Raw genomic sequence first — 20,686 nt, 5'->3', positions numbered from 1 at the left:
CATCAAATCAACCGACGAAACGACGTTCAACCAAGCATCGACAATCTGATGAAAAACGCCAAGCAAACACCAATACACAACTGGAGAAGACGAAGAGCAGACGACCGGAGAAATCACTAAGCATCGATCATGACCAAAGAAGAGTAGCGGAAGCACGACAGATCGTCAATCGGAGGCATGAGCCACTCCCGGCGATGATACCATGTCAACAATGTAAAAGCTTAAGAACTAAGTAAACAAGAGAGAGAAAACAGAGATGGAAAGTTTGTTAAAATTGAATATTCACTTGTATTCAACTTGTGTAGAATAATTACAACTATTTCTATTTATACATTAGTAAGACACCTCACTTCTAACTAACCAAGGCCACTACCAATAATACAAAGACACTTGTTATAATCCTATGCACTCATAGTCTCATCAACTTTATCAATCCTCACCTCAAGAATGCAGAGATGATCCTGATCTGAAGGTAACATCTCAAGTTAGATATAGGGTAAGGGATTTAGATTATCTCTGGACCAGTGTTTCCATATCCTAGTGATCAATTGATCCTAACTGTTCACACAAATCCTATGGTAGTAACCAATTTTAATTTTTGAGTAAATTGTAGCAATGGTCCCTTAACTTTAATCAAATTGGAGTAATGGTTCCTCAACTAAAAATCCATTACCATTGGCCCCTTAACTTATCAAAATGTGTAGCTATAGTCATTTTCATCAATTTCGTCAAAATTTTGTCAAAATAAGTTATGTTGGAATAACCGTTTATATAATTAGGGTCCCTTAACTCATCAAAGTGTGTAATTATGGTTTTTTTCGTCAACTACATCAAAAATTTTATCAAAATGAGTTATGTTGGAAGGACCACAATTGGGTTAAGTTAAAGGACCATTTCTTCAGTTGAATTAAAGTTGAGGGACCAATGGTAATAGATTTTTAGTTGAGGGACCATAGCTATACGTTTTGATGAGTTGAGGAACCAATGGTAATGAATTTTTAGTAGAATGACCATTGTTCCAATTGAGTTAAAGTTAAGGGACCATAGCTACAATTTACTCTTAATTTTTTGTTCTTTTCACGTAGACGGACGCGCCTCCATTTCGTCCTCTCTCCTGTTCATCTTGCACCTTTTCCCCTCTCTCTCAATCTCCTTCCCCAAACCATTTTTCTCAGTCAAAATCTCTCACAAGAACTTTTCACGTCAGGTTCGCATGAAATTTTTTAACCCAGCAGCTTTAGCGATACCAGTACTTACAGCTCCCTTCTGAAGATACAGAAATAGTTGCTACAAGCATCCAAAATTTACACACTAATCTTTGTCAAATTATAATAATTGGGCTTCTGTTGCCATTTCAAATAATCCACCATGCACTAATTTTTATTGAGAAATTTAAAGAGGCGAAGAGCGAGCCAATGGTCCACACGATATCAATTAATTTTTTGAGGGTGAAGGCTCACTACAATAGCTTCCTATTGGAGCCTCAAATGTCGTTCAAGCGTTGCACTTGCACTTCTGCTTGGGCCTGGCACAACTCACAAAAAAGAGCAAGTGACCCTCTACCACAATAGTAGAGATGATTGTTACACTTGCATCACAACGTGGGTTTGAACAATGTCGGCTCCCTAATCTAACAAATCTATTGTTTGACAAAAAAAAAAGAAAAAAAAAGAGAAGCTTGCACAATTGCTTTTTAAGAGTGCTAATAATGATTTAGTATATATTAATTGAAATAGCTTTAAGATTAAGGATTGGAATTTTAGGAGTTCCAGTGTTAAGAGCACGAAGCGTGCAAAAAAAAAAAAGAAGTAGTCTATTCATTTGAGGCATTTCATGAAATGCTTGGTGGATTTGTTGTTGTCAGCCTAATTATATTGCACATATGTCAAATAATGGCAAAGGTTGAAGAATTTGATGAGTGAATATATAAAATTTGTCAAGATATGTCTAGCATGCTAAAATATTTAGTAGGAACAAAAGGAATCCGTACCAATCATTCGAAGGATTCTCGGACGACCTTCACATTTATATTATATAGTTATTTGGTGCTCTAACCGGTTCAATTTTCAAAACATTAACTAGTTATTTGGTAATGAGAAATGCTAAGGATATTCTCTCTGAAAAGTGGGACTATTTATTGATTTTCTGTCATCTCATGTTTTGACACAATGTTTTACAATGTTAACATAAGAATTAATGTTAAACTATGAGGTAGTAGAGACCATGGATAGCCACACTTTAAGAGAGCCTCTTCAGCATTTCTTTTTGAAAATTTTAAAAACTTACCTCTAAAGATTTTGTAGTTATCCGTACTTACTTCCATATATTTTTACCAAATATCGAAGTAGTAAAAATTTAATAAAAAATCAGTCGAATGATGTTGGTATTTAACTCCATACACTTTTAGTTGAGTTATATATGCAAATTAACTCCCTTGACTCTCAAATTGGGTTAATTTAATTTCCAACTTGCAATTAATTTAAGAGGATCGTCCGCTTGGAAAACCAACGACTTTTGAAAGGCCCATTCTTTGCTTGTCATTATCCTTACAAGAATTATTACTTTAGTCTAAAGAAGGAGGGAAATTGGCACTATTCATGTGAATAGTGTTTTGTAAGACATTTCAGTTTATTTACGGCCATGCTATTACTTTAAGGAATGGGCTTTGTGGGTTGGCGCTCCGGCTGGGGTTTTGTTGTTCTCTACACGGGGCCTGTTTTGGTTGGTTTGAACAGATTCGGCGGGTGGGAATGGGGGTGAGGTGGCTGCACCTAGTCACTGATAGAGAGCAGGGGAGACCTGCAGCCTACAGGGATGCCAGAGAGAAGAGGAGAGAGGGAGGGTAGGATGAACGAAGCAAGGGGTAGGGGTGCCCGAAAGGTTGATTATGTTTTTTTGTCGGCGAGGGGTGCACAGAGAGACTGCGGCCAGGGATGATAAACAGTTCTGTTTATCAATATTTTGTTTTTGTTTGGTTGCGAAAGGAAGAAACTTTCTCAGCTGAGCAACAGTTCTGTTTCTTTTTCTCTGATCTGGATTTTGGTATGAGCAAGGGTTCTTCAAATTCTAGGAGTTTTTTGTGTTACTTCCAGTATTAGCTCAGATCACACTGAGATAAATCAACTGGGTTTGATTAAAGTCTGAAGCTTTTGTATAATTTGGGTTTGATTTGCATTTATTTAATCTGCATCACAATTGCTTGCCGATCTGTGAAAAAAGGGAAAATTTTTGTCGATGATTTTTGTGAATTTTCAGGGATTCTGTTTCGTAAAGTTTTCGGGTTTTTTTCGTGATCTGCGGTCGTGTTTTGTGTGTTTCTAATCCGTGAATTTCTTATGTTTTGTGGCGATTAGACTCTCAAAAAGTTTGGCGGGCTTCATCAACGAGATCAAAGCTGATCAAAATGTTCTCTTTGATTTGGTCTAGGTGAGTATCGTGATTCCAACTCTTCGTTATTATTAGTTCAATTTCTTTATTCGAGTCACTGTAGAATTTTCAGTCACTCAAAAGCAGGAGTCGCCCTTCAACAGCTGCACCAGAAACTGTTTGAATAATTATATATATTGTTTGGCTGTCCGCTATACAAATTACCACAAAACAACAAAGATTTAGTCACAAGTAAATAAAACTGTAATTCTCTCTTAATTAGTGCTGCAAATTCTGTCTTGGTTCAATAATTGCAAGCTATTTTTTTCTGAGAAACAATCAGATTATTGGATCTAAGTTGCTAATTGTTTTAATCTTTGATTTTTCTGAAAGAATTTGATTTTTTTTTTTTCTGGGGTTTTGATGTTTTCTTGAATTTAGGGTTTGTGCATTATTCGGATTTATCGGTTGAATTATTGTATGATTGCTTAATACATGTGCATGCTGTTGGAAATTATAGGAAATTGTGTATTCTAAAGGGCGTGTTCCCTCAGGAGCCGAAGAAAAAGGTGAAAGGAAATCACCATACCTATTATCACTTGAAGGATGTCTCTTTCATTCAGCATGAACTGCTACTCGAGCGGTTGAGAGAGATAAGAGCATACGAAAGAAAAGAAAGCCGATGCGAAGAAAAACAAGGAACGGGCTGCTCTCCTGAAAGAGAGAAGACCCACTTACAAATTAGATAGAATTATTTTGCAGAGGTTTGTTGGGTTTTTCTTACTGTTAAAAAGTTAGTTGCGTGTCTGTTATTGTATGTAGAACCTCTGACAGTTGTTGTTTGGTATGTTTGGAACTGCAGATATCCAAAATTCGTTGACGCACTCAGAGATATTGATGACTGCCTCACAATGGTTCACCTCTTTATGGCATTACCTGCTATTGAGGACAGAATTGATGTCAAACGCATTCATAACTGTCGAAGGTAGATATTTGAATTTTTCTAAATAAAAGGAGTTCTGAAGTATGAATTGATGAGGAGTTAATCGTTTTGTGGAATCTTCCCTTAATACTGGTGTTGCTTTCGTACCAGGTTGAGTCATGAATGGCAAGCTTACGTATCTTGGACTCATAAATTGCATAAAGTCTTTGTATCTGTTAAAGCCATATATTATTAGGTTTGGTTATGTACTGTACACTGCTTATCAAATCTTCAACTGAGCATTTTATGTTATTGTGTTATTTGGGTATGAATTCTTCCGTTGTTTGTTCATGCAGGCCGAGGTTAAGGGGCAAAAAGTCACATGGTTGACCCCTCACCCTTTGCAGCAAGTTTTGACTGATGATATTGATTATATTTCGTACTTTGTATTTCTTTTTGTCCGTTATCAACCTCTGTTTGATTCCGGAGTGGGAGTTTGATAAAGAATGTGACTTTGATATGACAGAGTTTTTGAAATTGTGTTGTGGCCATGTGTGAAGCTGAATGATGCAACCTTTGATCTCTCCTATCTGAATAAAGCTAAATTTTTGTATTAAAATGTAATAATATTCAAATGTATACTAAGTTTCGTGGTAGCCAAAACGGACCCTTTACATGATTTTGTCTAGAATTTGTTTAAAGATTTAAAATTTCTCTTTACTCTGTTACTGGCTTTGATTTTTCCCCATCTGTTTTGCAGTTTGAGTCTACTCAGTTCTGCGGATTCACTCAATTGCAATAATCTCTTCTGCAAGTAATCTCTACCTTCATTGTTATTCGCATACGAAGTTAGGTTTTATTTGGATGTATTAATACTTGGAATGTGCTTGATTATATTGCCAGTGTTTGCTTATTTTTTACAGCACTTGCACCGTGAAATCGATGAAATTGGGTTCCATTTGTCCAGTTTATAAAATTCCATATCGACGCAGAGGTATGAATCATGATAATTTTATGTGTACCATCAATTGGCAATGGATACATCATTCTTTTGTGTTTCAGTTTCTTTCGTGTTTGTGTAATTGATCCTGGGATGTTTGTTGCAGGTACTGGGAAGACTACTCTGTCTACGGATCATAATCAGTATCTGATTGGAGATGATGAGCACTGCTGGAGCAACAATGGTGTGTCAAACATTAAAGGTGGTTGCTATGCCAATGCCAAGTGCATTGATTTGTTAGAGGACAAGGAACCAGATATTTGGAATGCTATCAAATTTGGGACTGGTACTTAACATCATGATATAATTGAACATTCTACTTTAAAAATGACAGTTAGTGTGAAATGTTTATGTTCTGTGTCATGATTGTAAGTAAATCATGGAAAGTTGCTTCAGTAAATTGTCCTTTTTTTTTTCTTTTTTTCTTTTTTTGTCAAAAGTCTATTGTCCTCTTTCATTCAGTTAAATTTTGTTTGCATTTTGTTTGTTTTTTTTTCGTGCAAATCAGGATCTTGGTGGATCACTAGGAAGAGATGCAGCAACCGGAAGAGGAGTACTTTTTTGCGACAGAGGCTTTACTCAATGAGTATGGAAAGAGCATCTCCGGACAACGGTGTGTTATACAGGTGAACTTATACTGATCACTAAAGGGTTATGAGGTTGAGAGTCTGAGACTTGGACCTAGATCAGATTTCTATTGATTTATATAATTTATTTTTTGCTTTCCAGGTACAATCTTATTTCACTCCCTCTGGCACTCTCTCTCTCTCTCTCTCCCTCTCTCTAAAATCTCTGTTGGGTTTCTACCAAAATGTCAATTTGTATAATTTTTTTCTTATGTGAGATTTGGTGCATTTGATTTGGGTTATGGTTTGAGATGTTATTTGGAAGATTTCATTTTTGAGTTGGATTCATGGTTTTTGCTTAAGATCTCTTTTTTATTTTTTATTTTTTTTATGGTCGCTGTAGCTTGCTGTGCATGTGATATTTTATTCCATGTCCAATATTATCCAAATTCATTACTGCGTTGCAAGAGCTTGCAACTTATAACTTCGCTCCCAACTCCCAAGTGAGTCTTAGATAGCAAATCACCCTAATCGGCACACTCTAATCGATTACAAGTTTTCGGATCCTAAACACTTTGAAAGGGTTTACAGAAAAGACATCTTTCCAAGGGCGAGTAGTGACACTGTCAATTTCCTCAACCAATCTTCACTGGAATTTTCTCCGTCATCCTATATATTGCTGCAGCATTAACACATTTGATAAGAAATTTTCAGTTTCTGGTCACTTAAGATGGCAGGAAAATGAACACAATAAATTATACATATTCTTTTTTGTTAATCTATTAATTTTAGAGCACTTACTAAAGTTGAACTGTTTAGTGCTGCTGCTTAATTAGAATCTAAATTGTGTATATAACTAATGCAGCTAATCATAATCAAGTATTATGAGTGTGAGAATCTTCAGGTTGATTAAGTTCTGCAAATAAAATATATAATAAAATATATTTCTGGACTGATAAATAAAATATATAATATGCATATAAAATATATAATAAAATATATTTTTGGACTGATAAATAAAATATATTGTTTGTACCATACTTGACCAATCCCGAAACTACTGAGCACCGGTCAACGTTATATCATCAAGGACCCAGAAGAGCTTCCCTTCAACTAGGAGGCCAATCACAATGCGACACGTGTCGACATCAAAAGCCAATCACAGCTCGACACGTGTCAACATCAGAAGCCAATCACAACACGACACGTGTCAATGTTAGAACAAAACTAGAAACTCTTCTCTATAAATAGGGATCATTCTCCCACAATAATCTCTAATGTCATTTTGTACTAAACTATTCACTAGAACTTACAAAATGAGAGCTTGAACCTATGTATTTGTGTAAACCCTTCACAATTAATGAGAACTCCTCTACTCCGTGGACGTAGCCAATCTGGGTGAACCACGTACATCTTGTGTTTGCTTCCCTGTCCTTATTCATTTACGTACTTATCTTCACTAGTGATCGAAGCAACCAAGCAAAGGTCACAAACCTGACACTTTCTGTTGTACCAAAGTCCTCGCTGATTTTGTGCATCAACATTTGGCGCCGTCTAAGGGAAATCGACACTTATTCCCACTCTCTTCAACTTTGTCAAGCTGGTTTCCACCACTCGTACACTTTCTTTTGGCCAAACATCTCTCTCCAACATAGGAAGCGAAAGAAGCCATAGCACACAGAATGACACCTCCATTGGACCTAGTATAAAGCAACGAAAGCAGGAAGGAAATAGAGTTACTCTTCAAGCTAAAGTCGATGAGTTAGAAGCTCAGAACAACAAGATAGTGATAAGGAACGGGGTCCTCCAGGAGCAGTATGAAAAACTTTTCGAGATGCTTCACGAGGCTAGGCATGCTCAAGCACACAAGCTCGTCGCCCATGCTGAGGTCAACAATCATATGAATGCCCCTCAACACGGAGGGTCACCGATATCCAACACGGACATCCTTGATAGGGATCGAGCTACACATCAATGTGATAATCCACATAAGACCTCTCTCAACCCAGCTGTTTCAACCCGAAGCAGAAGGAGTAGAGGAAAGCACTTCCTCACAGAAGGAGTGGAAGGATCAAAAGCCGTCTATCGCGATTGTCGAGACTTCCTAAAGCAACGTCGGGAAAATCCCATCCACATAAGCTCGAAGATCAATGACCCAAGAGTTTCTGAAAGACTCGGTCCTCTCTCACGACCCAGGCCAGCAGTTAATCTAGGGAATGGGCAACAAGTCCCAGAAGAACATGAAGGTACAGGGGACTCGGAAATGTTCCGACATACTCACTCTAGGAGTTAGTGTGACGAGTCCAAGGAAAAATCATGCTATCTTGATCAAACTTTCCTACTTCCAAGAGGCGATGGGGACTTACGGAAGAAAACTTCAGTGATGCATGACTCCACTCAGGACCCTCTCGTCCTACAGCTCCTGGAGGAAGTAAACAAGTTGAAGGCTGAACGTCAAGCCGAGATACCTAACTGGAACCAACCCAGGCCTGGCCCCCTCACAAAAAGGATCCTCAACACCCCCTCCAAGCGAAGACAAAGCAGAAGCTTGACTTACAACTCTATACTGGAAGGGAAGACCCGATTGAACACCTTAACCTCTTTGAGTCCACCATGGTATACCAGAGACACACCGATGAAGAATGGTGCCTTTTCTTCCCCTCCACCCTCTCTGGCGGAGCTTTAAACTGGTATTGCCGTCTTCCACCCGAGACGGTAGACTCATTTGAATGGTTAAGGAAGTTGTTTGTCTCTCAACACATCTTTCATACCGATCGCTTGCATTCCGCAGATGACTTGTACACTATTCGCCAGAAGCCGGACGAGTCATTACGAAAGTATGCTGGCCGCTTTAGCCATGAGTATTCTCGTTGCGCTGAGGTAGATGACAAGACCGCCCTCAAGGCCTTCACGGCAGGCTTACGTGACTGTTTCTTCAAGTACATGATCAATGCCAACACTTGGAAGACTTACTCTGAGGTGATGACACAAGCTTACAACCATGCCTCCGCCGAGGCAAGGACATATCAAGGGAAACCCCCTACAGTCACCCCTTATCAGCAAGTAGGGAGTGGAGGTCAGATCCAACCGAATGAGAAGACCTCAACCTTCCAAACGGTAGCAGCACACCCCCTGCCTCATTTAATGTTTCGCCAGTCAGCAGACATATCAATCCCAGGGCAAAAGGAAAGATTTCCATCCTCACCAATCTCATTTTAATAAAAAGAATAAGGGGCACTATCGCGATAACTCAGGATATCGTCACAATAACGCCTGTCCCCAGGCAGTCAATGCAGTGGGCCAATCACGTGTCAAGACAGGCCTTACCCCGAGGTATGAGACATACACACCTTTGAACGCTACATGCGCGGCCATATACCCCACTATAGCTCATCTGATACCAAAGCCAAAGCCAAGACAGCCAGATTACAAGTCCACGAAAAACACGGGCATGTTTTGCTGCTACCACGAGTATAATGGCCATGATGGCGAGGAGTGCGTCATCCTCCGTGATCATATTGAAGCTTTGGCACGTGAAGGAAAAATTGATCAGTTCCTCCTTCACCCTCCAAGGGATAACCGTAACCAACGCCAGGTGAATGTGATATATTCTATAAGCGGCGGCACACCTATGTCTGAATCTTCCAATAGGGCCATAAAAAACAGTGAACGAACTTTGAGACCTGGCCATCAAGTGTTTCACGTGGAAGACATCAGGGGAGGCAAGTATCAAAAGCCTAACTGGGATCCAATATGTTTCTACCCTGAGGAAGAAAGAGGTATCATCTACCCTCACAACGACCCGCTGATCGTGGAGGCTCACATAGCAAATTTTGATGTGAAACGAATCCTGATAGACACAGGTGCTTCAGTCAATATCATGTTTGCCGAAGCTTTCAAGGCACTTAATGTAGCTGAACACTTGCTCGATAGCTCGATTTCTCCTCTGATAAGCTTCTCTGGCAATATCGTGCAACCTTTAGGGAGTATACACTTACCCTTCACCATTGGTACATGCCCCTACACAGCTACTATTACCACTAACTTCCTAGTGGTCAATTGCCCGACGGCATACAATGTCATCTTTGGGCGCACAGGCATCAATGATCTCAAGGCCATGGTATCCACACATATGTTGTTGATAAAGTTTCCAACCCCTTTCGGCAATGGATACATCAGGGGAGATCAACTTAGTGCTCGATCATGTTACAACACTTCAGTTAAGCAACAACACCTGCCTGTCCCCAAGGACACCCTCTCTATACATAACCAGGTAGTAAAAACCAGTCCAGATGAAGCCAACTCGGATCTTCATGATGGCAACAGTCAACCCGACGACCCTCGAGATGACTCATTCACCCAGCAAGCACAACTCGCTGAAGAGTTAGAGAATGTCTCTATCTCCAAAAACCATCCAGATCGCATGGTGAAGATTGGCACCACTTTGTCACCACCCCTTCGGTTGTCGCTGATCTCCTTTTTGCAAGAGAGCGCCGAGGTCTTCGTTTGGTCATATAAAGATATGCCGGGCATCTCTCCCGATATCATCTGTCACCACTTGAGTATTGATCCCAAGACCAAACAGTAAAATAGAAGCGAAGATCTTATGATGTTGAACGATACGAGGCGATGAAAGCAGAAGTTGAAAAACTCAAGGACATAGGCTTCGTCCGTGAAGTCAATTACCCAACATGGGTAGCAAATGTTGTCCTTGTTAAGAAAAATCCGACCAAGGAAAGTCTCATGCTTCAAAAGGTCTTGTGGAGAATGTGTGTCGACTACACCGACCTAAACAAAGGATGCCCGAAGGATAGTTTCCCCCTTCCTCTCATTGATAGACTTATAGACTCTACGGCAGGGTGTGAGCTCTTGAGCTTCATGGACGCTTATTCAGGATACAACCAAATCCTTATGAACCTCTCAGACCAAGAACACACAGCCTTCACTACTGACAGGGGACTATATTGCTACAAAGTCATGCCCTTCGGTCTAAAGAATGCAGGAGCAACTTATCAGAGACTGGTCAATTCAATGTTCGCCGAACAGATTGGGAAGAGCATGGAAGTTTACGTTGATGATATGTTAGTCAAGAGAAAACATGCTGACCAACACATCACCAACCTATCTGAAACTTTCACCATTCTAAAGAGGTATCGAATGAGGTTGAACCCCAACAAATGTGCCTTCGGCGTGGGCTCTGGCAAATTCTTAGGCTTCATGATTAGCCAACGAGGCATTGAAGCTAACCCCGAAAAGATCAAAGCAATCCTCGACATGAAAGAGCCAGTAACTTCAAAAGACATCCAAAGCCTTACTGGCAAGGTGGCAGCCTTAACCAGATTCATCTCTAAGGCCACAGACAGATGTGCTCCTTTCTTCAAAGCACTCAAGGGAAATAAGAAGTACATTACATGGACGGAGGAATGTGCCAAGGCATTCAGGAACCTCAAAGAGTACATGAGTAAAGCCCTTCTGCTCTCCAAACCAGAAGTTGGTGACACTCTCATTATCTATCTATCGGTTTCGGCTTCAGCAGTCAGTTCTGTTCTTATTCGAAATGACAATGGTGTCGAACGACCCGTCTACTATGCTAGCAAGGCCCTACAAGATGCGGAGACACGATACTCCGACATTGAGAAATTAGCTCTAGCATTGGTTATGTCTGCTCGAAAACTTCGCCCTTATTTCCAAGCACACGCCATTATCGTGCTTACCAATCACCCTCTTCGACAGATACTCCAGAGTCCTGACACGTCTGAGCGAATGATCAAATGGGCGATAGCATTGGGTGAGTTTGACATCTCCTACCAACCAAAACCAGCCGAAAAGGGTCAAGCAGTAGCATATTTCATCGCCGACTTCACATATCCTGTTGACATTGCTTCTACACCTGAAGCAATAGCTTCATTACCATCGGAAGCTCAGAAGATAGAATCAACAACCCCAGCATGGAGTCTGTATGTTGATGGCTCATCCAACCAACAGGGCTGCGGAGTAGGATTAGTCCTCACTACCCCTGACAAAGTGGCGATAGAATACGCTATTCGTTTCAAATTCAAGGCATTGAACAACGAGGCCGAATACGAAGCCCTTCTAGCAGGCTTACGTTTGGCCAAGCATCTTGGAGTTAAACAAATTGATATCTTCAGTGACTCCCAATTAGTGGTCAACCAAGTCACGAACAACTTTGATGCTAAGGATAGCTCCATGGCAGCATATCTTGCGCAAACACGACTTTTGCTCAAGCACTTCCACTACCAGATCACCCAAGTTCCTCGAGCGGCAAACAGTCATGCAGATGCTTTGGCCCGCCTCGCCTCGGCAATGGAAGACAAGATTGGGAGAAAAATTCATGTCGAATTGTTGGCAGCACCAAGCACCATGGTCGCGGAAGTGTGCAATTTACAACAAGGAGATAGTTGGATCACCCCAATTTATAAATTCCTTGCCCATGGCACCCTCCCAAATGACAAAGTCCAAGCTAAGCAGATTCGATACAAGTCTACTCGCTACCTGATCATTAATGACCAACTCTACAAGCGCGGTTTTACCCTGCCCTACCTAAGATGCCTTACACCTGCGGAGGCGGAAATTGTCCTTCGGGAAATACATGAAGGAGTCTGCAGAGATCATGCTGGGTCTCGATCCCTAGCACACAAGACTTTTCGCCAAGGATACTATTGGCCAACACTCCACCAAGATGCCATCAGAATATCTCGCTCATGTGATAAGTGTCAACGCTACGCAACTATCCCTCACTCCCCTCCCGAGCCGCTCACTCCTATGATCAGCCCTTGGCCCTTCGCCCAATGGGGACTTGATTTGATCGGCCCAATGCCTGCAGGGAAGGGCAAGGTCCGTTATGCAATCGTTGCAGTTGACTACTTTACAAAGTGGGCTGAAGTAGAACCCTTGGCAACCATTACTGAGGGAAAAATAGAAGACTTCGTATGGAAGAATTCGGCATTCCCAATGCGATAGTCACGGACAATGGGCGGCAGTTCGACAACAAGAAGTTCAAGATGTTCTGCTCTAAGTTCAACATCAACTTATGTTTTGCCTCTCCAGCCCATCCCCAGTCTAATGGACAAGTCGAGGCCGTTAACAAAATAATCAAGCGCACTCTGAAAACTAGCTTGGACAAAGCTAAAGGTTGTTGGTCAGAATTCGTACCCCAAGTTCTTTGGTCATACCGCACTTCATATCGGACTTCCACAGGAGAAACTCCATTCTCACTTGCTTTTGGTACAGAAGCAGTTGTCCCGGTTGAGCTTGAGCAAGCAACATACCGAATCCAGAATTACATGCAGAGTGAGAACGACAAACAACTCACCCTCAACCTGGATTTAGTCGAGGAACACAGAAAAATCAGGCTCACCTGATGAATGTCGCCTACAAGCAGCGCATTTCCAACTACTACGACTCAAGGGTCAAACCTCGCTCTTTCAAAGTGGGAGACTGGGTACTGAAGAAAAGATTACTCTGTGATAGGGTCCCGAGTGAAGGAACACTCAGTCCTAACTGGGACGGACCGTTCGAGGTCGTCGCCATCAGCCGCCCTGGCTCCTACAAGCTCAGAAACTCCGACGGCAATACCCTTGGCCATCCATGGAATGCTGACCACTTGAAGTACTATTACAAATAGACTCACATTGTACAAGTGTTAAGCTACAGCCGTTCGGCATCCTATGTAACAAAGACCATTTGGTATGAATTCAATAAAGAAGTGATTTAGCCAACTCGGCCATAAACTCTTTTCCATTCTGAGCAATGAAACAGTCAAGTGTTGAAGCTTCAACGCAAATGTTTCCAATACAAAACAAAATCTAAGTATGTGTCAACAAGACTATACAAATGATCTACATCATACATTCCAACACATTCATACATAAACATCATACATTCCAACACATTCATACATAAACATCATACATTCCAATACATTCATACATAAACATCATACATTCCAACACATCCATACATAAGCCAACTGTGCTTCGAAAGGGTTCAACACACTTTGTGTCATTTGACATTTGCCACAATGTGCCTCGACACCTTGCCCTTATTCTCACCAACTAGGTGATGAAGGAACTCACCTTCGTACCACCAACTAGGTGATGAAATGTACAATCCGTACTCTAATATTATTTGGAAACTTGCCACCCTTATCACCAATCAGGTGAAGAAGGAACTCATCTTCATGCCACCAACCAGGTGATGAAATGTACAACGCGTGCTTTCCTTCATGCCACCAACCAGGTGATGAAATGTACAACGCGTACTCTCCTTCATGTCACCAACCAGGTGATGAAATGTGATGAAAAGTGATTAAGGAATTCACATTCGTACCACCAACCAAGTGATGAAAGCAACCTACCATTCATTCCATTAACCAGAAGACGAGTGGTACAACTTGTACATGTGAACTCCTAGCATTCACAAATAATAAAAAACCATCAAGCTTTACAACTCAACTAGGGGAGCACTTATGCCTAACAAGAGCTATAGTCACCAACAAAGTCTTATTGCAAGCCAACAATGGCTTCAATGCATGGTATACGAAGATCAAACTCTTCAGCCCTCTTGCATCTGCTTCAGACATTTCTCCTCTGTAACAATGCAACCACTACAACTCATAGAAAGCTTCAAACGCTCTTGATCAAGACTGTTCGAAGCAAATTCAATTTATATGGTTCATCCAAACCTTCGACTACTACAAGATGTGGCTTGTATCACAATCTCTCGCTTAACAGTATGGAAGCAAAATTTGTATACGTTGTCTCTCCCATATTTTCAAATTTCTAGTTTTCCCAAAAAAAAAAAAAAAAAAAAAAAAAAGAGGAAATTGGAAATTGGGAAATTCAACAAAGCTTCATCAATGGAACACAACTACAATCCTCAAAAGCTTTGCACTATCTTCATCAAGATAGTGTGAAGCAAAATCAATTTATGGTGCCAACAAAAGCTTCATCAATGGAGGACAAATATCAATCTCAAAAGCTTTGCACTATCTTTATCAAGATAGTGTGAAGCAAAATCAATTTATGATGCCAACAAAAGCTTCACCTATAAAGCTTCAACCCCAAAGCTTCACCTATAAAGCTTCAACACCAAAGCTTCACCTATAAAGCTTCAACCCTTCAACACCAAAGCTTCACCTATAAAGCTTCAACACCAAAGCTTCACTTATAAAGCTTCACCTATCAAGCTTCAACCCCAAAGCTTCACCTACAATACAAAATTTCAACACCAAAACATATAAAAGCTTCACACACTCTTCATCAAGATAGTGTGAAGCAAAATCAATTCATGATGCCCAACAAAGCTTCAACCTCAAAGCTTCACCTACAAAGCTTCAACACCAAAGCTTCACCAACAAAGCTTTTAAATAAATATATATATATTATTTTTATTTTTTATTTTTTCGGAAATTCGAAAATTCAAAAATCCGGAAATTTGAAAATTCAAAAAAAATAAAAAAATAAAAAAAAAAAAAAAAAAAAAAAAAAATTGCCTAGGCCTCATCTTCTTTGGGCCTAACAACTTTCATAACAAATATTTATGAAGAAAGAGTTTTGGGCTACCACTTAGAAAGGAAATGCCTCATTCGTCAACTCCGTCGACCAGAGACTTGGGGGACTCCTACCATATGCTACTGCACCTTGATACTCGGAAGTCTCACGACCACTTAGTGACTTGGATTTTTCAAGTCTCCAAACGAGAAGTTTTCCTCACTCGGGAAATTAAGGGAGCACTACCTCAACCTATATGCTTCACTCACAAAGTTTCAACATACAAGCTTCAACAAAAGGAAAAATTCAAAGAACTTAGTGAAGAAGGCCTTGGTGTATTTAACACAATACGTTGAAATGAAGCAAATCTTGTTTATTGATATTCCCGATAAGTTACAAATATGTACATATACATGAATCAAAATAAACAAACAAGAGGGAGCCTTCACAAAGGTTGCTTAGGGGAAGTCTCAGCAGTCGGTAGAGCCCCAGAAAGAGAAAGCACCGGAGGGTGGTTATCCGGAGCCTCAGTACTGGAAACAACCCCAGAAGGAGGAAGCATTGGAGGTTGATCATTTGGAGCTTCATTATGCAGTACAGCCCCAGAAGACGAAGGCAATAAATGTCTTTGGAACAAACCCACAAACCGCTGATGATTAAGTAAAACCTGACCATCAGATTCCTTCATCTGGTCAAGCTTCCTCTTCATGTTTGTAGCATTGTCATGTGCGAGCCGGTGCAACTGTTTATTCTCATGCTTGAGCCCTCTAATCTCCTGTTTGAGACTCATCACTTCAGCAGCCAATGATTCAACTTGGCGGGTTCTAGCAAATATGCGTTGGGCCATATTAGACACAGAACCTGCACACTGAACACTAAGAGCCAGAGAATCCTTAACAGCCAACTCATCAGACCGTTTGGAAAGTAGTCTATTATCTTTGGGAGTGAGAAGGTTCCTGGCCACCACCGCAGCGGTCATATCATTCTTCATCACAGAATCCCCAACGGTAAGAGGACTAGTAGGGTTTATGAAGGATGGGCGCCATATGTTGTCTGGAGAAGGCGTGGCTGTCTCTTCTCCAAGGTTCAAGTCAAAACGACGGTCGGAGGGGCCAGACATTTTCAAAGGTGTTGAAGAGGGAAGAGGTCAGACAAATCAAGATCTTAGAAGTGCAAGAAGGGAGCTTCTACTGGTGGAGATTCAAGTGTGTTGTGGAACTTAATGCCAACCTCTATAAAAATCTACACTTGACGGAGCTTTAGGAATCGAAGAGGCGTTTGCTTTCTCGAAAGTTGAGCTACTCAGAGACCACGATGGCCGATCTCAGAAATCGAAGAAGCACCTACTTTTTCGTCCTCGTCAGCATCTGTGACATGCACACTCAGCTTTGCGGAAATTACGGGCAATCTGTCGAAGATTTCTGGTGAAGTAGAAAGCACGTGAATCTTACTGTTCAATCACCACTCTCCACACACACCATCAACTCCTCGGGTACCACATATAACTTTGCCAAAGATCTCTGACAAAGTTTAGGCACGAGAATTTCGAAGTTCCAGCTACCCTACTATTACCCACAGGGTAAAGGAACAGAACCATTGCTTGACAACTGGAAAGTCCCTATGTGTGTCGACCTCTGTGTTCTGTGGCAAGACAGGCTGGCAAGAACGTCCAACCTTTACTCACATTCGAGAAAAGACTCCCAACATAATTACTTTCTAAAAAACCGAAGCGGCACCGCTTTCCGAATCTCGAGAGCCAGATCCCCAACGGGATTGCTTGTTTGAAAACCGAAGAGGCACAGCTCTCAGAACTTCAAGAGCCAGATTTCCTTAGATAAAGCTTGTCTGTAATCTTCACACGCAACATCAGCTTTCCAGATACCACATACCACTTTTTCAAAGTGCTCTGACAAAGTTAAAACACGTGAAGCTGGCAGCTCCCACTACATTGCTGTGACCAAGAAGGGTAAAGGAATAGCATACTACTTGTTATTGGGAAATCCCTATATACATCGACCTCCCTCCTCAACGGACAGGCAAACCTGCAAAAATGCTCAACCCTTTCTCGCATTCGAGAATGCACCCTCAACATAACCTCTCGAAATACTCAGCTTTATTTCCCCCCGATAATACCTCAGCAAATAAGCCACACCAAGAACAAGAGTATCTCATATCATCAGGGTCGAAAGCAAGAGTATCCCATATCATGCTTTCTCCCTGTCCTTGTCTTCGTCCTTGTCCACACCTGTAGGACAAAGAGAAAGAGAGCAGTCAGTCGGAACCTGAAATCAAACCTCCAATCTGGAACTGACTGCCTGAGACCTTTGCCTGGTTGCTTACTTAGCATTGCTCTCGAGAACTCATCCTCAACTGTTGTCAAGGTCATGAATTCCACCGGCACATACCTCATGACAGTTGATCAGATATAAGCTCTTTACACTGAAGCTGCCAAGCGTGGATGAGTCACTATGAAGGAATGTTCTAAAGGACCATTTAAATGCAAAGGTTGCACACCACTTCTGCCATGCAAAAGATTGAAGCAGAAGGTTCAACGGTGAGCTGAAACAGATCACTACAACACGACACCTTTCCATACCACATTCATTATTCCGTCAACAGCAAAAGTATCCCATATCATCAAGGTCGGACGTACTCTAGATTTAATGGACTTGTTTTGACCCTCAAATTCTTGAGTCGGCCTTATACTCTGAAGGGAACCAGAAAACCCTCCAGCACAGTTCAAGAATAAGCTTGTGGAAAGTTACTTCTTCAAAAGCAAAAGTATCTCATATCATCTCGTCTCCATTTGCTTCTCCTTATCCTGGCAGCTGAATGAGAGACAAGGAGAAGGAGAACAATCAACCGGAAGCCAAAGTTGAACCTCTGATCCTGGGTTGCTTGCTTGGAAGTTTGACTGCTTACTTTATTTGTCACCTCTTTCGGCAGATCTCCTAGCTCGGCGACTTGGGGGACTCCTACTATAGGGTTTGTATCGCACTTGACCAAGCCCGAAACTACAAGTAAGCTTCAAGTGAAATTGATACATTACCTTGTGCATCTTTATCGGTTAAAGATACCACCCATGGATGGAGGAAAAGTACTTCCAGAGAAGATGCCACATCTACATATGAGACAGATAAGGCACGTGAAAATGATACCACACTTCAGTACTTAGAAGTTTCGTGATTACTCAATGGCTTGGATCTTGCAAGTCCCCAACCGAGGAGCTTCCCTCATTCGGGAACTTAGGGGAGCATTGTTTGTACCATACTTGACTAATCCTGAAACTATTGAGCACCGGTCAACGTTATACCATCAAGGACCCAGAAGAACTTCCTTTCAACCAGGAGGCCAATCACAATGCGACACGTGTCGACATCAGAAGCCAATCACAGCTCGACACGTGTCAACATCAGAAGCCAATCACAACACGACACGTGTCAATGTTAGAACAAAACTAGAAACTCTCCTCTATAAATAGGGATCATTCTCCCACAATAATCTCTAATGTCATTTTGTACTAAACTATTCACTAGAACTCACAAAATGAGAGCTTGAACCTATGTATTTGTGTAAACCCTTCACAATTAATGAGAACTCCTCTACTCCGTGGACGTAGCCGATCTGGGTGAACCACGTACATCTTGTGTTTGCTTCCCTGTCCTTATTCATTTACGTACTTATCTTCACTAGTGATCGAAGCAACCAAGCGAAGGTCACAAACCTGACACTTTCTGTTGTACCAAAGTCCTCGCTGATTTTGTGCATCAACATATATAATATGCATATGCATGCTAGGGTTGAAGTTCCTGAAATGTTATCCTTAATGGTCATTTACCTTGAAAAATTGTTATAGATTGCAAACTAATGTATGTTTCTCCATCTTATATCTAGGTTCGTAATAATAGCTAGCTAGAGAAGCGAATTGAAGTAGCTGCTTTTAGCTTCTGAGGCAGACACTTGAAGAAGGAGCAAAGATGAATGCATTAGTGGCAACGAACAGAAACTTTAAGTTGGCTGCTCGGCTTTTGGGATTGGACTCCAAGCTTGAGAAAAGTTTACTTATACCATTTAGGGAAATCAAGGTAATTTTGCATATAATCTCCCTTCTGTATATCCCTTACTCTTAATTATTGGTAGATTTCAGACCCTAAAACTAATGTGGTTATTGAGTTTTCTCCTTTCGTTGCTTTTGAACTATATATTTTGGTGCAGGTTGAGTGTACTATACCAAACGACGATGGCAGTTTGGCTTCATATGTTGGCTTCAGGGTTCAACATGACAATGCTAGAGGCCCCGTAAATGGAGGAATCAGATATCACCCAGAGGTATATACATACTTTGTTAAGTTCCACTTCTACGACAAATGTGAATGGTTGTCATATATCTAGACTCTGCCATGAAATTGTCTTTAATTGTTATGGATCCTTTTATGGAAAATGTAGGTTGATCCGGATGAGGTGAATGCTTTAGCACAGCTGATGACATGGAAGACGGCCGTAGCCAACATCCCATATGGGGGTGTCAAAGGAAGAAGAACAGAGCAACATCGGCGAAGATCTAAAGGGTTTGCGGATCCATGAATGACAAGGTAAAAACAAAAACCCCATCCCTTCCATCTTTTGTCGGTGCTGTAATTTCAGATTAACTTTTGACTTTGTCACGTAATATCTGTGATATGTGGCTGAGAGAATAAATGCAATATTATCAGTGCTTCCATGATGTAGATTCATCCATGCTTCTGATGAATCTGGTTGTGGTCTCTGTGTATTTGCGCATCCATATATCTCTGATTTATCCAACATGCTCATGGATTTTTCTGTATGATTTTGCAGGGTATTACTATATTGCGTATTTTCCTATCAAATCCAACGGGTCGAGGCAGGCTAGAGCTGGTATAGAATACGAAAATTAGTTTTGCATAGCACTGTAATTTTGATTGGTGAGGTCGGCCTAATTTAAAAATAGAACAGCCATCTTTCAATTCAATAGTAAAGGCCCGCATTCAAATATGAGTTTTGCATAGCACTATAAACAGTATGTATGGTTACAGAATTGCTATTTTGATTGGTAGCTCTGTTGATTTTTGTCAAGTTGATTTGAATTTATACCGAATTTACTTAATTTTAGTACAATTATTTGCTTTCTGGTATTTCAAATCTTTGGATAGAGTTGGTGAAGAAAGGATTGTAATTTTTCAACTTTATAGTCAAAATATATGTCCTGTCACTGCAGCATGAGGTGGTTTTTTCAATTTTTGGTCGAACTTATCTAATAGAGAGAGACCAGGTGTTTGACTAAACACATTTTTTTTGTAAT

General features: G+C 40.8%; 1 protein-coding gene across 5 annotated transcripts; it reads left to right on the top strand.

Moving 5' to 3' along the window:
• The first annotated feature begins 2,672 nt into the window (after positions 1 to 2,672).
• Positions 2,673 to 20,519, top strand: LOC126585437 (uncharacterized). 5 transcript variants are annotated; one of them, XM_050249877.1, is made up of 10 exons: positions 2,675 to 3,426; positions 3,887 to 4,130; positions 4,229 to 4,351; positions 4,460 to 4,506; positions 4,645 to 4,673; positions 5,049 to 5,102; positions 5,212 to 5,282; positions 5,395 to 5,574; positions 5,797 to 5,914; positions 6,018 to 6,216. In XM_050249877.1, the coding sequence occupies exons 4-10, from the start codon at positions 4,468 to 4,470 to the stop codon at positions 6,073 to 6,075; spliced, it is 549 nt and encodes a 182-aa protein (XP_050105834.1). In that variant the 5' UTR covers positions 2,675 to 3,426; positions 3,887 to 4,130; positions 4,229 to 4,351; positions 4,460 to 4,467; the 3' UTR covers positions 6,076 to 6,216. The 5 variants fall into 5 exon arrangements, 4 of the variants coding, with proteins under 4 accessions (XP_050105835.1, XP_050105834.1, XP_050105832.1 ...); XR_007610500.1 differs by lacking the exons at positions 2,675 to 3,426; positions 3,887 to 4,130; positions 6,018 to 6,216 and adding exons at positions 19,261 to 19,451; positions 19,582 to 19,695; positions 19,813 to 19,958; positions 20,203 to 20,519 and having other exon boundaries at positions 4,289 to 4,351; positions 4,460 to 4,544; positions 4,645 to 5,102; positions 5,395 to 5,490; XM_050249878.1 differs by lacking the exon at positions 4,645 to 4,673 and having other exon boundaries at positions 2,673 to 3,426; positions 4,460 to 4,544; positions 5,395 to 5,490.
• The last annotated feature ends 167 nt before the right edge of the window (positions 20,520 to 20,686 follow it).

Source organism: Malus sylvestris, chromosome 10 (genome assembly GCF_916048215.2).
Source record: "Malus sylvestris chromosome 10, drMalSylv7.2, whole genome shotgun sequence".
In the NCBI taxonomy this organism is placed as follows: Eukaryota; Viridiplantae; Streptophyta; class Magnoliopsida; order Rosales; family Rosaceae; genus Malus; species Malus sylvestris.
The sequence above is the reverse complement of the archived record's forward strand: the minus strand, read 5'-3'. Positions and strand labels throughout refer to the sequence as shown.

Bases quoted from the DNA above. Each gene is read 5' to 3' on its own strand.
- LOC126585437 (XM_050249875.1), top strand. From the start codon at position 4,468: ATGAATGGCAAGCTTACGTATCTTGGACTCATAAATTGCATAAAGTCT. The intron at 4,545-5,048 runs GTTTGGTTATGT...TCTGTTTTGCAG, and splicing joins TTAAAGCCATATATTATTAG to TTTGAGTCTACTCAGTTCTG. The intron at 5,575-5,796 runs GTACTTAACATC...CGTGCAAATCAG, and splicing joins TGCTATCAAATTTGGGACTG to GATCTTGGTGGATCACTAGG.